The sequence below is a fragment of the Hemiscyllium ocellatum genome, chromosome 3, assembly GCF_020745735.1.
Source record: "Hemiscyllium ocellatum isolate sHemOce1 chromosome 3, sHemOce1.pat.X.cur, whole genome shotgun sequence".
NCBI classification, from domain to species: Eukaryota; Metazoa; Chordata; class Chondrichthyes; order Orectolobiformes; family Hemiscylliidae; genus Hemiscyllium; species Hemiscyllium ocellatum.
Genome location: NC_083403.1, coordinates 29,909,315 through 29,924,688, shown reverse-complemented (window position 1 = coordinate 29,924,688; position 15,374 = coordinate 29,909,315). Strand labels below are relative to the sequence as shown.

Here is a 15,374-nt window from a genome sequence, read left to right as displayed (position 1 = left end):
GAACCTCTTACACTCGAGTGAAAAAAGTCCAGCCTAGATAACCTTTCTTTATAACTCATGCAGATCCAGCAAGAAATAGGGTGGACAAAGAGAATTTTGACATTTATTGACAATTGGTAATATTATTTGGCAATAAGGAATGGAGTATAAAAGTAGGGAAGTGTTGTCGCAATTGTACATTGCATTGGTGAGACTGCATCTGGAGTACTATACAGTTTTGGTCCACTTACCTGAGGAAGGGTGTAATTACATTGGGGAGAAAGTGAGGTCTGCAGATGCTGGAGATCAGAGCTGAAAATGTGTTGCTGAAAAAGTGCAGCAGGTCAGACAGCATCCAGGGAACAGGAGCTTCGACGTTTCGGGCATAAGCCCTTCTTCAGGAATTCCTGAGAAAGGGCTTATGCCCGAAACGTCAAATCTCCTGTTCCCTGGATGCTGCCTGACCTACTGTAATTATATTGGAGGCAGTTCAGAGGAGGGTTCACTAGATTAATTCCAGAGGTGAAAGGTCTGTTTATTAGGGGAGATGGAGCAGTTCTGGCCTACATTTGCTAGAATTGAGAAGGATGAGAGGAAACCTAATTGAAGTATATAAGATGCTAAAGATCATTCCTCTAGGGGGGTGAGAGGTCATAGTTTTAGGCTAAGGGGTGGCAAACCTAAAACAGATATGAGGAGGAAATGCAAAGCATCATGCATCTGTGGAATTCACTACCCCAGGGTGCAGTGGAAGCTGGGAATCTGAGTAAACTGAAGGAGGAGATAGTCAGACTTTTAATTAGTTGAAATGTTATGGGGACTGGACACGAAAGTAGAATTGACGCAGAGATAACATCAGCCATAATCATATTAAATGGTGGAGCAGGCTTGAGGGGCAGAATTGCTGATCCCTGCTCCTAATTCTTATCGTCATGTTCCTCCCACAACAATAACTCAACAAAACAAAATGAAAAAACAAACATTTATTTCATGCTGGTTCACTAAGTGCACAACCTAGGCTTATTGCTGGATTTGATCAGGAATCAATGAAAATTTTTCTTGAAAACAATCTGTTACTCTTATAATTTCAAACAAGTTTTCTGACTGCTGTATTAATCTTTGCTGTTCATCAAGGCATTAAAGTTATAATCCATTGATGTAAATTTGTATGCAGTTTTTAAAGTGGCAAAATATATGTTTTTTGCATTAAGTTACATAATGAAAAATGTGAAAATTTTAGGAGTAATATCAAAATGAATAACCAATTTTACAATACACTTACTTCTTCTTCCTCTTCTTCATTCTCCTCCTCTTCTTCTTCAGCTTCCTCTTCTGCTTCTTCTGTGAATACTTCAGCATCTTCTTCTTCTTCATCAAGGTCTGCACCGGATAATTCCCAGCCATAGTACTTGAAGGGTTCTGTAACAGTTTGCAATCAATTTGAATTTAAAATTAAAAATGTTTGTTTGAAATACCTTTACCTCATGTGCAAAAACCATTGGACGTCTCAAAATTTACCTGCAAATTCTGTTTTATGATGTTACTCTGAGTAACAATAGAACCGAGTATGAACAATGGTTCTGAAGCAGAACTTTCTGCAGTAGTTTTTCTGAAATAAGTGAAAGAATTCAAAAGGCTTTTGACTTAGGTTTCTCATCAAGAGCATCAATTGTTCTCACAAATCTAAGAGACGACAGGGGTAGTGGCAGAATGAAGAACGTTGAATTACACTCTTGATTTGTGCCTTATGTCTATAACAGAGTGACTACTTAGATGACAGTTTTGTCGTTGTGAGGGATTGAGTAGTTAAGTAAGATTTTTGTTTACATAGGAGATTATTTGAAGGTATTTCTATATTTTGATTTTTTTTGTATCAATGAGTGTTTCTTTTCAAGAGTGTTATCATCAATAAAAATTTTCATGGATGTAAATATGCCTCCTGAGGTATGCCCAAGATGGATAAATGAATTGACAATGAATTAGCATTGGGACTATGAAGGGCAAATTGAATAATTGGGTGCACAGGGAGCATGAAGGGATGGGTAGATAGGCATAGATGGCAAGGACCCATTGTATTCTGGGATAACCTTCTTCACTGTCCATAACAACACCAATTTTGGTGTCATCTACAAACTTACTAACAATACCTCCTATGTTCACATCCAAGTCCTTTATATAAATGATGAAAAGCAGTGGACCCATCACTGATCCTTGCAGCACACTACTTGTCATAGGCCTCCAGTCCAAAAACAACCCTCTATCACTATTCTCTGTTTCTTGCTTTCAAGCAATTTTGTATCCAATTGGCTAGCTTTCCAGGATCCCAGGTAATCTAACATTACTAACCAGTTTACCAAGCTGAACCTTGTTGAATGTCTTCCTGAAGTCCACATATATATCTAGCACTCTGCCTTCATCAAATTTCCTTGTCATCTCTTCAAAAAACTCAATCAAGTTAGTGAGACATGATTTTTCATGCATAAGGCTATGCTGATGATTCCTAATCAGTCCTTGCCTTTCCAAATGCATCTAAATCCTGTCTCTCAAAATTGACTTCCACAATTCACCCATACAGTTTTTCCTTACAGCTTTTCTTACATAACGACACCACATTAGTTAACTTCCAGTCTTTCGGCTCCTTACTCATGGCTATCAATGATACAAATACTTCAGCAAGGGCCCAGTAATCTCTTCCCTAACTTCCCACTAACTTCTGGGAAACACCTGATCAAGTCCAAGGGATTTATCTACCTTGACGCGTTTTAAGACCTTCAGGACTCTTTGGCAATATGAACTCTTTTGAAGACATAACTATTTGTTTCCCCATGTTCCCTGGTTTCCAAGTCTTTCTACACCATAAATACTGATGCAAAATATTTATTATCTCACCCATCTCCTGTAATTCCACACAGAAACAGCCATACTGACCTTTAAAGGGCCCTAATCTTTCACTAGTTACTCAATTGCCTTAAATGAATTTATAGAATCCCTTTGCATTCTCCTTAACTACATCTGCCAAAACTATCTCATGACCTCTTTTTTCCCTCTTGATTTCCCTTTTAAGGATATTCTTACTTCTCTTATACTCTTCCAGGGATTCGCTTGATCTCAGCAGTCATTGCCTGAAATATCCCTTCTCCTTTTTCTTGACCAGAACCTCAATTTCTCGATCCATCCAGCATTCACTACACCTACTCCTTTCACACTAATGGGAACACTTGTCTCTGAACTCTCATTATCTATTGATTAAACTTAAAATATAAGCCATAAGTATTAATTTAACCTGGAGCAATATTTTGTAGAGGACTAAGACAGTGCTATTTTCTGGGTCTGTTGATTGAAAGAAACAAAAATGGCCTTTAGTAGAGTGATATGCTCTTCTTGTCAGATGTGGGAGTTTAGGGAGAGTTTACGGATTACTGAGGAGTATATCTGCAATAAATGTCATTGGTTGCGAATCCTATCAGATCAAATGGATCGCTTGGAGAGGCAGTTAGAGGCAATGAGGAATTTACAAGAGCAAGGGGATGTGATGGATGGCAGTTATAGATGGAGGTAAAGTTTCAAACACAGTCACTTAGATAGGTTAACTCCAGGAAAGGTAAGAGAGATAGGCAGGTAGTGCAGGAGTCTTCTGTGGCTATCCCCATTTCAAACAAGTATGCTGTTTTGGAAAATGTAAGGGGTGATGGATTCTCAGAGAATGTAGCACGAACAGTCAAGTTTCAGGTATTGAGACTGGCATTCTGGTATTGAGAGGTATGTCAGGTTCCAAGCAATCAATTGTGTTAGGGGACTCTCTAGTCTGAGGTAAGACAGATGTTTCTGTGGCCAGCAGTGAAAGATCAGAATGGTGTGTTGCTTCCCTGGTGCTAGGATCAAGGATGTCTCAGAGAGCGTGCAGAATATTCTCAACGGGTAGGGGGGCCAACAGGAGGTCATTTTACACATTGGAACCAACGACATAGGAAGGGAAAAGGTTGAGACTCTGAAGGGAGATTACAGAGAGTTAGGTGGGAATTTAAAAAGGAGGTCCTCGAGAGCAGTAACATCTGGATTACTCCTCGTGCTACGAGCTAGTTAGGGCAGGAATAAGAGGATAGAGCAGATGAATGCATGGCTGAGGAGAGGGTGTATGGGAGAAATATTCACGTTTTTGGATCATTGAAAGCTGTTTTGGGTAGAAGTGACCTGTACAAGAAAGATGGATTGTACCTAAATCGGAAGGGGACTAATATACTGGCAGGGAGATTTGCTAAGCTGCTCAGGAGGATTTAAACTGGTAAGGTTGGTGGGGGTGGTGTGTGAGACCCAGGGAGATAGTGAAGAAAAATTTCAATCTAAGACTGGTACAGTTGAGAACAAAGGTGAGTCAAACAGTCAGGGCAGGCAGGGACAAGCAGAGAACAATGTAGGACTGATAAATTAAACTACATTTATTTCAATGCAAGAGGCCTAACAGGGAAGGCAGATAAAGTCAGGGCATGGTTAAGAACATGGGACAGGGATATCATAGCAACTACAGAAACAATGAATCAGGGATGGACAGGACTAGCAACTTAATGTTCCAGGATACAAATGCTACAGAAAAGACAGAAAGGGAGGCAAGAGAGGAGGGGAGTAGCATTTTTGATAAGGGATAGCATTACAGCTGTACTTTGGGAGGACATTCCCGGAAATACATCCAAGGAAGTTATTTGGGTGAAACTGAGAAATAAGAAAGGGATGATCACCTTATTGGAATTGTATTATAGACTCCCTAACAGTCAGAGGAAAATTGAGAATCAAATTTGTAAGGAGATCTCAGTTATCTGTAAAAATAATAGGGGGTTATGGTAGGAGATTTTTACTTTCCAAACATAGACTGGGGCTGTCATAGTGTTAAAGGTTTAGATGGAGAGGAATTTGTTAAGTGTGTACAAGAAAGTTTTCTGATTCAGCATGTGGATATACTGACTAGAGAAGGTGCAAAACTTGACCTACTCTTGGGAAATAAGGCAGGGTAGATGACTGAAGTGTCAGTGGGGGAGCACTTTGGGACCAGCGACCACAATTTTATTAGTTTTAAAATAGTGATGGAAAAGGATAGACCAGATCCAGAAGTTGAAGTTCTAAATTGAAGGAAGGCTAATTTTGACAGTATTAGGCAAGAACTTTCAAAAGCTGATTGGGTGCAGATGTTTGCAGCTGAAGGGATGGCTGGAAAATAGAAAGCCTTCAGAAATGAGATGAGAGTCCAGAGACTGTATATTCCTGTTAGGGTGAAAAGAAAGGCTGGTAGGTGTAGGGAATGCTGGATGACGAAAGAAATTGAGGTTTGGTTATGAAAAATAAGGAAGCATGTGTCAGGTATAGACAGAAGAGAGCGAGTGAATCCTTAGAGTATAAAGGCAGTGGGAGAATACTTAAGAGGGAAATCTGGAGGGCAAAAAGGGGACATGAGATAGCTTTGGCAAAGAGTGAAGGAGAATCCAAAGGGTTTTTATAAATACATTAAGGAAATAAGTGTAATTAGGGAGAGAATAGGGCCCCTCAAAGATCAACAAGGCGGCCTTTGTGTGAAGCTGCAGGAGGTGGGGCAGATACTAAACAAATATTTTGCTTCAGGATTTACTGTGGAAAAGCACATGGAAGATATAGAATGTAGGGAAATAGATGGTGACATCTTGAAAAATGTCTATATTACAGAGGAGGAAGTGCTGGATGTCTTGAAATGCATAAAAGTGGATAAATCCCCAGGACCTGATCAGGTGTAACCTAGAACTCTGTGGCAGGCGAGGAAAATGATTGCTGAGCTTCTTACTGAGAAATTTGAATCATCGATACTCACAGGTGAGGTGCTGGAAGACTGGAGGTTGGCTAATGTGGTGCCACTGTTTAAGAAAGGTGGCAAGGACGAACCAGGGAACTATAAGTCAGTGAGCCTGATGTCGGTGGTGGACAAGTTGTTGGGGGAGTCCTGAGGGACAGAATGTACATGTATTTGCAAAGGCAAGGACGAATTAGGGGTAGTCAACATGGCTTTATGCATGGGAAATTATGTTTCACAAACTTGATTGAGTTTTTTGAGGAAGTAACAAAGAGGATAGATGAGGGCAGAGTAGTAGATGTTATCTAAATGGATTTCAGTAAGGCGTTCAACAAGGTTCCTCACGAGAGACTGGTTTGCAAGGTTAGATCTCATGGAATACAGGGAGACCCGCCATTTGGAGACAGAACTAGCTCAAAGGTAGAAGACAGAGGGTGGTGGAGGAGGGCTGTTTTTCAGACTGGAGGCCTGTGACCAGTGGAGCACCACAAGGATCGCTGCTGGGTCCACTACTTCTCATAGTTTATATAAATGATTTGGATGTGTGCATAAGAGATATTGTTAGTAAGTTTGCAGATAACACCAAAATTGGAGGTGTAGTGGACAGCAAAGAAGCTTACCTCAGGTTACAACAGGATCTTGATCAGATGGGCCAATGGGCTGAGAAGTGGCAGATGGAGTTTAATTTAGATAAATCTGAGGTGCTGCATTTTGGGAAAGTAAATCTTAGCAGGACTTATACACTTAATGATAAGATCCTAAGGAGTGTTGCTGAACAAAGAGACTTGGCATGCAGGTTCATAGTTCCTTGAAAGTGGAGTCGCAGGTAGATAGGACAGTGAAGGCAGCGTTTGGTATACTTTCCTTTATTGGTCAGAGTATTGAGTACAGGGGTTGGAAGGTCATGTTGAGGCTGTACAGGACATTGGCTAGGCCACTGTTGGAATATTATGTGCACTTCTGGTCTCCTTCCTATTGGAAAGATGTTGTGAAACTTGATAGGCTTTAGAAAAGAATTACAAGGAGGTTGCCAGGGTTGGAGGATTTGAGCTATAGGGAGAAGTTGAATAAACTAGGACCGTTTTCCCTGGAGCCTCGGGGGCTGAGGGGTGACCTTATAGAGGTTTTTAAAATCATGAGGATATAGATCGGATAAATAGACAGTCTTTTCCCTGGAGGAGTCCAGAACTAGAAGGCACAGATTTAGGGTGAGAGGGGAAAGATATAAAAGAGGCCTAAGGGGCAACTTTTTCACTTAGAGGCTGGTACTTTTGTGGAATGAGCTGTCAGAGAACGTGGTGGAGGCTCGTACAATCGCAACATTTAAAATGCATTTGGATGGTATATGAATAGGAAAGGTTTGGAGGAGTATGGGCCAGGTGCTGGCAGGTGGGACTAGATTGGGTTGGGATAGCTGGTCAGCATGGACTAGTTGGACTGAAGGGTCTGTTTCCGTGCTGTACATCTCTATGACTCTATTTCATTCTTAAGCACTCCTTTACCTGCAAATAGCATTCCTCAATCGACTTTTGAAAGTTCCTGTCTCATACCGTCAAAATTGGCCTTACTCCAATTTAGAACTTTAACTTCTTCAAATAAGGCCTATTGTTTTTCATAACTATTTAAAACTCATAGAATTAGGATCACTGGTCCCAAAGTGCTCCCCCACTAATACTTGCCCTGTCACATTTCCCAAGTATTGCTTCTTCTCCAGTAAGTACATCCAGATATTGAACAAAATGTTTTCTCGTACACGCTTGGTAAATACCACCCTATCCAAGCCCTTAACACTATGAAAGTCCCAGTCTATGCTGGAAAGTTAAAATCCCCTACCATTACAATGACATTTTTCTTACAGATACCTGAGATCTCCTTACATCTTTGCTTCTCAACTTTCTTCTGACTACTGGAGGTCTATAATCACAATAATGTGATCATCCCTTTCTTATTTTTAAGTTTCACCCATATAAGGTCAATGGTTGATCTCCCAAGAATACCCTCAAGTATAGCTGTAATGTTCTCCCTCACCAAAAACGGCACTTCCTCTTTTGCTTCCCTTTCGATCTTTCCTTTCACACTGCACGGTGGCACAGTGGTTAGCACTGCTGCCTCACAGCGGCAGAGACCCAGGTTCATTTCCCGCCTCAGGCAACTGTCTGTGTGGAGTTTGCACATTCTCCCCGTGTCTGCATGGGTTTCCTCTGGGTGCTCCGGTTTCCTCTCACAGTCCAAAAACATGCAAGCGAGGTGAATTGGCCATGCTAAATTACCCATAGTGTTAGGTCTGGGTGGGATGCTCTTCGGAAGGTTGGTGTGGACTTGTTGGGCTGAAGGGCCTGTTTCCACGCTGTAAGTAATCTAATCTAACCTATACCCAAGAACATTAAACTGCCAGTCCTGTCCATCCTAGAGCCATGTTTCTATAATAGCAACGATATCCCAGTCCCATATTCCCATCCATTCTTTCAGTTCGGCTGCCTTATCTGTCAGGACTGTTATGTTGAAATAAATGCAGTTTAATTTATCAGTCTTACTTTGTTCTCTACCAAGCTCATGTCTTCCTTGACTATTAGACTTGCCCTCCTTGTCTATTGTACCAGCCTCAGCTTTTTCTCTTTTCTCACTATTGCTTTGGTTCCCATCCCCCCATCACTAGTTTAAAGAACCCCCTCCTCCCACCACCAAGTAGCACTTGCAAACTTCCCACAAAGATACCAGTCTCCTTCCAATTCAGGTGGAACCTGTCCCTTTTACACAGGGTATTTGTACCCCTGAAGAGGTCCCAACAGTCCAAAAATGTCAATCCTTGCCCCAGCACCAGCTCCTTAGCCACACATTCACCTGCTTTATCTTCCTATTCCTACTCTCACTAGCCCGTGGCACTGATAGTAGTCCAGATATTACTACACTCGAGGACATACTTTTAAACATTTTAACGTACTTTTTAGTGGGTGGCACTGTGGCACAGTGATTAGGACTACTGCCTCACAGCGTGACAGAGCTGAGTTCAATTCCCGCCTCAGGCGACTGACTGTGTGGAGTTTGCACATTCTCCCCATGTCTGTGTGGGTTTCCTCCGGATGCCCCGGTTTCTTCCCACACTTTAAAAATGTGCAGGTTAGGTGAATTGGCCATACTAAATTGCCCGTAGTGTTATGTAAACGTAGGAGAATGGGTCTGGGTGAGTTGCACTTCAGCGGGTCGGTGTGAACTTATTGGGCCGAAGGGCCTGTTTCCACACTGTAAGTAATCTAAAGTAACCTTCTTCATAATGTACTATATTTTCTAAGCATAACCTCATCTCTACTCACAATCAAAGAGCTGTCCCATCCTGTTATAATCTTCTTCTGGTGGGGCAGAAGATACAAAAGCTTAAAAATACTTGTACTAACAGGTTCAAGAACAACTTCTTCCCCATGTTATAAGACTCCTGAATGGACCTCTCAAATTTTAAATTTAATTTCAATCTCGCTCTTTGTACATCTTCTTTGCAGCAGTAACATTGTACTCCTTGTTCTGTTCTTTTTCCTATGTACTTTGCATGGTATGATCTATTCCATTCTCTCAGTTCTTCCGTCTCTGTCGCATCTGTTCCGATGATGCCATCTATGACAAGGGTGCCTCTGAAATGTCCACTTTCTTCCTCAATTGAGGCTTCCCCAGCACTATAGTTGACAAGAACCTCAGCCAGATCTAACCCACCTCCTGCACTTATGCCATCTCCCTCTTTTCACTCCCACAACAGCAATAAGGTTCCCCTGTCGTTACCTACCATCCCACCAGCAACCATGGCAAAAGTGAGGACTGCAGATACTGGAAACCAGATTTTAGATCAGAGTGGTGCTGGAAAATCACAGCAGGTCAGGAAGCATCCGAGGACCAGGAAACTCGACGTTTTGGGCAAAAGCGCTTCATCGGGAATAGAAGCAGGAAGCCTCCAGGGTGGAGAGATAAATGGGGTGGGGAGTGCTGGGGAGAAGCAAACCAGCAACCATGTCCTGAGGATATTTAGCCACTATTTCCACAATCTGCAGTGGGAAGCCGCCACCAGACCCATATTTCCCTTCTTTCCCTTGTCAGCTTTCCACAGGGATTGTTCTCTATGGGACATGGGACACCCTGGTCCACTCCTCCTACATTTCCACCACTCCCTCACAGTCCAATGACACCTTCCTTTGCAACCACAGAAGGTGAAACAACTGCTGGTTTACTTTCTCCCTCCTCAGTATCCAAAGGCCCAAGCACACTTTTCAGGTGAAGCAGTGTTTTACCTCACTTTGCACAGTCTAGTCTGTTGCTCACAGTGGGGAAAAGAAGCCTACACTGGAAGGCCACTTCACAGTTCTGTCTGCAAAAAAAAAACCCTGTGCTTCCAGTTGCCTGCTACTTCAACACTACCTTGTTCCCTGGCCAACATCTCTGTCTCAGGCTTACTGCAGTGTCCAGCAAAGCTTAGCATAAACTAAAAGAACAGCACCTCATTTCTTGCTTGGGAATTTTACAGGTGTCTGGACTCAATGTTGTGTAACAAATTTTGGACCTGAGCTCTCCCATACACTTATCCCAATCCTCAAATACAAGGCCTTGTTATTGCACACAACCCATTGTTACCTACTAACAGTTCCCACTAACAGCTATTCACCCCCTGGGCCTAATCATTATCCACTCCTTTGTCCAAATTTCCTTTTCATTCTTTGGGCTATATCCCTACCTATCGTTTGCTCCTCATCCCCTCCCTGACCCTATTATTTGCATTTAAAAAACAACACTTTCCTTCCATCTTCCCTCACCCTAATCTCTTGTATAAAAATAAACATTTTCTTTGCTGTCACTAAGGATCACTGGACCCGAAATATTACCTCTGATTTCTCTCCACAGATGCTGCTGGACCTGCTGAGTTTTTCGAGTATAACTGTTTTTGTTTGTTTTCCTTACCTATGTCATTGGTACCAAAGTGCACAACGATCCCCTGCTGGTTGTTCTCCCCTTTCAGAATATTCTGTACCCTCTCCGAGACATCCTTGACACTGGCACTAGGGAAGCAACAAACCCATCCTGATGTCAGACTGATGGATGCAGAAACATCTGTCTGCTCCAGACTTCAGAGGACCCTATTATAATTGAACACTTGGAATTGACATACCCCTCATTACAGTACAACCAGTCACAGTACCAGACACCTGGCTGTTGGTGCTATATTCCCCTGAGAGGCCACCTCACTCCTACAGAAACATGACTTAGGTAGTGTCTCCCACCTATTCTTCTCCTCTAACCAGAAAAAAAAGGGTTTTGTGTGCCGGATTAGTAGATAACTAGTCTTTTTTATTCTTTATTTTTCAACAGTCCCTTTGGGAAATTAGGATGGTGGGACTGGAGGTTAGGGCAGTTGAATGTTCCTTCTGCAGAATGTGGGAGGTAAGGTTCACCACTCGTGTCCCTGCTGACTTCATCTGTGGGAAGTGACCCAATGCCAGCTCCTCAAAAACCGTGTTAGGGAATTGGAGCTGGAGTTGGATGAACGTCGGATCATTTGGGAGGCGAAGGGGGTTATTGAGATGAGTTACAGGGACCTAGTCACATCTCAGGTACAAGAAAAAGGCAGATGGGTTACAGTCAGGGACAGAAAGGGAACTGGCAGACAGTGCAGGGATCTCCTTTGGCCATTCCCCTCAATAACAAGTATACCATTTTGAATACTGTTGGGGAGACAACTTACCACGGGTAAGCCATGGGGTGCAGGTCTCTGGCAGAGAATCTGTCCCGGTTGCTCAGAAGAGAAAGTGGGAGAAGAGCAGAGCATTAGTCACTGGGGACTCCATAGATAGGGGGGCAGATAGGATGAGAGACTCATGATTGGTACGTTGCCTCCCAGGTGCCAGGGTTCGTGATGTCTCGGACTGTGTTATCAGCTTTCTTAAGGGGGAAGGGGAACAACCCCAAGTCGTGGTCCACTTAGGCATTATGACATAAGTAGGAAAAGGGATGGGGAGGCAGAAATTTAGGGAGCTAGGCTGGAAGCTTAGAGCTAGAACAAACAGAGTTGTTATCTCTGGTTTGTTACCCATGCTACGTACTAGTGAGGCAAGGAATAGGGAGAAAGAAGAGTTGATCACATGGCTACAGGGATGGTGCATGAGGGAGGGTTTCAGATACCTGGATAATTGGGGCTCATTCCTGGGATCTCTACGAACAAGATAGTCTACACCTGAACCAGAGGGGTACCAATACTCTGGGGGGGGGAGGGGGCGGGATATTTGCTAATGCTCTTCAGGAGGGTTTAAACTAATTCAGCAGGGGGTGGGAACCTAAATTGTAGTTCCAGTGTCCAGGAGGTTGAGAGTAGTGAGGTCAGAAATAACGTTTCCAGATCGTAAGAGTGCACTGGCAAGCAAGAAGGTGGCTTGAAGTCTACTTCAACGCCAGGAACATCGGAATAAGGTGGGTGAACTTGTAGCATGGGTTAGTACCTGGGACTTCCATGCTGTGGCCATTTCAGAGACATGGATAGAGCCAGGACAGGAATGGTTGTTGCAGGTTCCAGGATTTAGATGTTTCAGTAAGAACAGAGAAGATGGTAAAAGAGGGGGAGGTGTGACATTCTTAGTCAAGGACAGTATCATGGTGGCAAAAAGGACATTTGAGGACTGCTCTACTGAGATAGTATGGGCTGAGGTTAGAAATAGGAAAGGAGAGGTCACATTGTTGGGAGTTTTCTATAGGCCTCTGAATAGTTCCAGAGAGGTATAGGAAAGGATAGCAAAGATGATTCTGGATAGGAGCGACAGTAACAGGGTAGTTGTAATGGGACATTTAACTTCCCAAATATTGACTGGAAATAATATAGTTTGAGTACTTTAGATGGGTTAGTGTTTATCCAATATGTGCAGGAGGGTTTCCTAACACAGTATGTAGACAGACCAACAAGGGGCGAGGCCACATTGGATTTGGTACTGGGTAATGACCCTGGCCAGGTGCTAGATTTGGAGGTAGGTGCACACTTTGGTGATAGTGATCACAATTCGGTTATGTTTACTTAAGCGATGGAAAGGGATAGGTATATATGACTGGGCAAGTGTTATTGATGGGTGAAAGGCAATTATGATGTAATTAGGCATGATTTAGGATGGGAAAGGAAACTGTGGGGAATGGACATAATTGAAATGTGAAGCTTATTCAATGAACAGCTACTGCGTGTCCTTGGTAAGTATGTACCTGTCAGGGAGGAATTGGTCGAGTGAGGGAGCCATGATTTACTAAAGAAGTTGAATCTCTTAATAAGAGGAAGAAGAAGACTTATGTCAGAATGAGACATGAAGGTTCAGTTAGAGTGTGTGAGAGTTACAAGTTAGCCAGGAAAGACCTAAAGAGAGAGTTAAGAAGAGCCAGAAAGGGATATGAGAAGTCCTTGGCAGATAGAATCAAGGAAAACCCTAAAGCCTACTTTAGGTATATCAGGAATAAAAGAATCAGTACGAATGGGGCCAATTAAGAACAGTTGCGGGAAGTTGTGCATGGTGTCTGAGGAGACACGGAAGTGCTAAATGAATATTTTTTGTCAGTATTCACATTGGAAAAAGGCAATGTTGTCCAGGAGAATCCAGATATAGAGGCTACTAGACTAGATGGGATTGAGGTTCACAACGAGGAGGTGTTAGTAATTCTGGAAAATGTGAAAATAGATAAGTCTCCTTGGCCAGATGGGATTTATCTTCGGATTCTCTGGGAAGACAGGAAGGAAATTGCAGAGCCTTTGGTTTCGATCTTTTTGTCGTCACTGTCTACAGGACTACTGCTAGAAGACTGGAGGATAGCAAATGTTGTCCCTTTGTTCACGAAGGGGAATAGAAACAACCCTGGTAATTGTATACCAGTGAGCCTTACTTCAGTTGTGGGTATAGTATCGGAAAAGGTTACAAGTGATAGGATTTATAAAGGAATAATTTTGATTAGAGATAGTGAACACAGTTTTGTGAAGAGTAGGTTATGCCTCACAAACCTGACTGAGTTATTTGAGAAGGTGACCAAACAGGTGGATGAGGGTAAAGTGGTTGATGTGCTGTGTATTGATTTCAGTAAGACATTTAATAAGGTTCCCCATGGGGCTATTATGCAAAATACAAAGACATGGGATTAAGAGTCATTTAGCGGATGGTGGTTGATGAAAAATGTTCAGCCTGGAGTTCAGTTACTAGTGGTGTACTGCAAGGATCTGTTTTGGTGACAATGCTGTTTGTCATTTTAATAAATGATCTGGATGAGGGCATAGAAGGATGGGTTAATAAATTTACGGTGACAGTAAGGTTGGTGGAGTTGTACATAGTGTCAAAGGATTTGTAAGTTACAGGGGGACATAATATGCTGCAGAGCTGGGCTGAGAGGTGGCAAATGGAGTTTAATGTGGAAACGTGTGGGGTGATTCACTTTGGAACCAGCAACAGGAATACAGAGTACTGACTAATGGTGAGATTCTTGGTAATGTAGATGAGCAGTAAGATCCCGGTGTCTATGTACATAGATCCCTGAAAGTTGCCACCCAGGTTGATAGGGTTGTTAAGAAGGTGTATGGTGTGTTAGTTTTTATTGGTAGAGGGATGGAGTTTCAGAGCCAGGAGGTCACGCTGCAGCTGTACAAAACTCTGGTATGGCCACACTTGAAGTACTGCGTACAGTTCTGGTCACCACATAAAAGGAAGAATGTGAAAGATTTGGTTCAATGTAGAATTACTAGGATGGATTGCCTGGTATGGAGGGAAGGTCTTATGAAAAAAGGCTGAAGGACTTGAGCCTGTTTTCACTACAGAAGGTTGAGAGGCAACTTAATTGAGACATATAAGATGATCAGAGCATTAGATAAGGTGGCCAGTGACAGCCTTTTTCCTCAGATGGTGATGGCGGGCATAAGGGGATATAGCTTTAAATTGAGGGGTGATAGATATTGGACAGATGTCAGAGGTAGTTTCTTTATTCAGTGAGTAGTAGGGGTGTGGAAAGCCCTGCCTGCAACAGTGGTTGACTCACTAACTTTAAGGGCATTTAAATGGTCAGTGGATAAACATATGGATGAAAATGGAATAGTGTAGGTTAGATAGGCTTCAGATTGATTTCATAGGTCGGCGCAACATTGAGGGCTGAAGGGCTTGTACTGCATTATAATGTTCTATGTTCTGTCCAAACAGCATACTTGTTTGAGGTGGGGATGGGGCAGGAGACTCCTGCTCTACCTGGCTAGCTCTTCCACCATTCCTAACAGTCAACCATCCATCAACTGTATGTACAGTGTCTCAACCTTCCTGAAACTGCCATCCATCACGTCCCCCATGCTCTTGTAAAATTCCTATTGTCTCTAACTACTGCTCCAACCAATCCATGCGGTCTGATATGGTTTGCAAACAAACACAATTCCTGCAGATGTAGTCCCCATGAACATTCAAAATCTCCCTGATTTCCCACATTTGACAAGAACAGCACATCACTCGACTAAAAGCCATCTCAAATCCTTATACAATCTGCAGTCACAGGAGATACCTAAAAGTAAACACACTATATTTTGCTCAAAAATGCAGAGTTAGCACAGTCTTCCTGCTCA

The 15,374-nt window shown here is 42.6% G+C and overlaps 1 protein-coding gene across 1 annotated transcript in view; it reads right to left on the bottom strand.

The window, feature by feature from the left end:
- The window catches only part of ak9 (adenylate kinase 9), a 269,696-nt gene that overhangs the window by 94,406 nt on the left and 159,916 nt on the right, over positions 1-15,374 (bottom strand). The window contains exon 22 of the mRNA XM_060854563.1: positions 1,262-1,398. Within this exon, the coding sequence (XP_060710546.1) occupies positions 1,262-1,398 (137 nt within the window). The remainder of the gene's footprint in view (positions 1-1,261; positions 1,399-15,374) is intronic.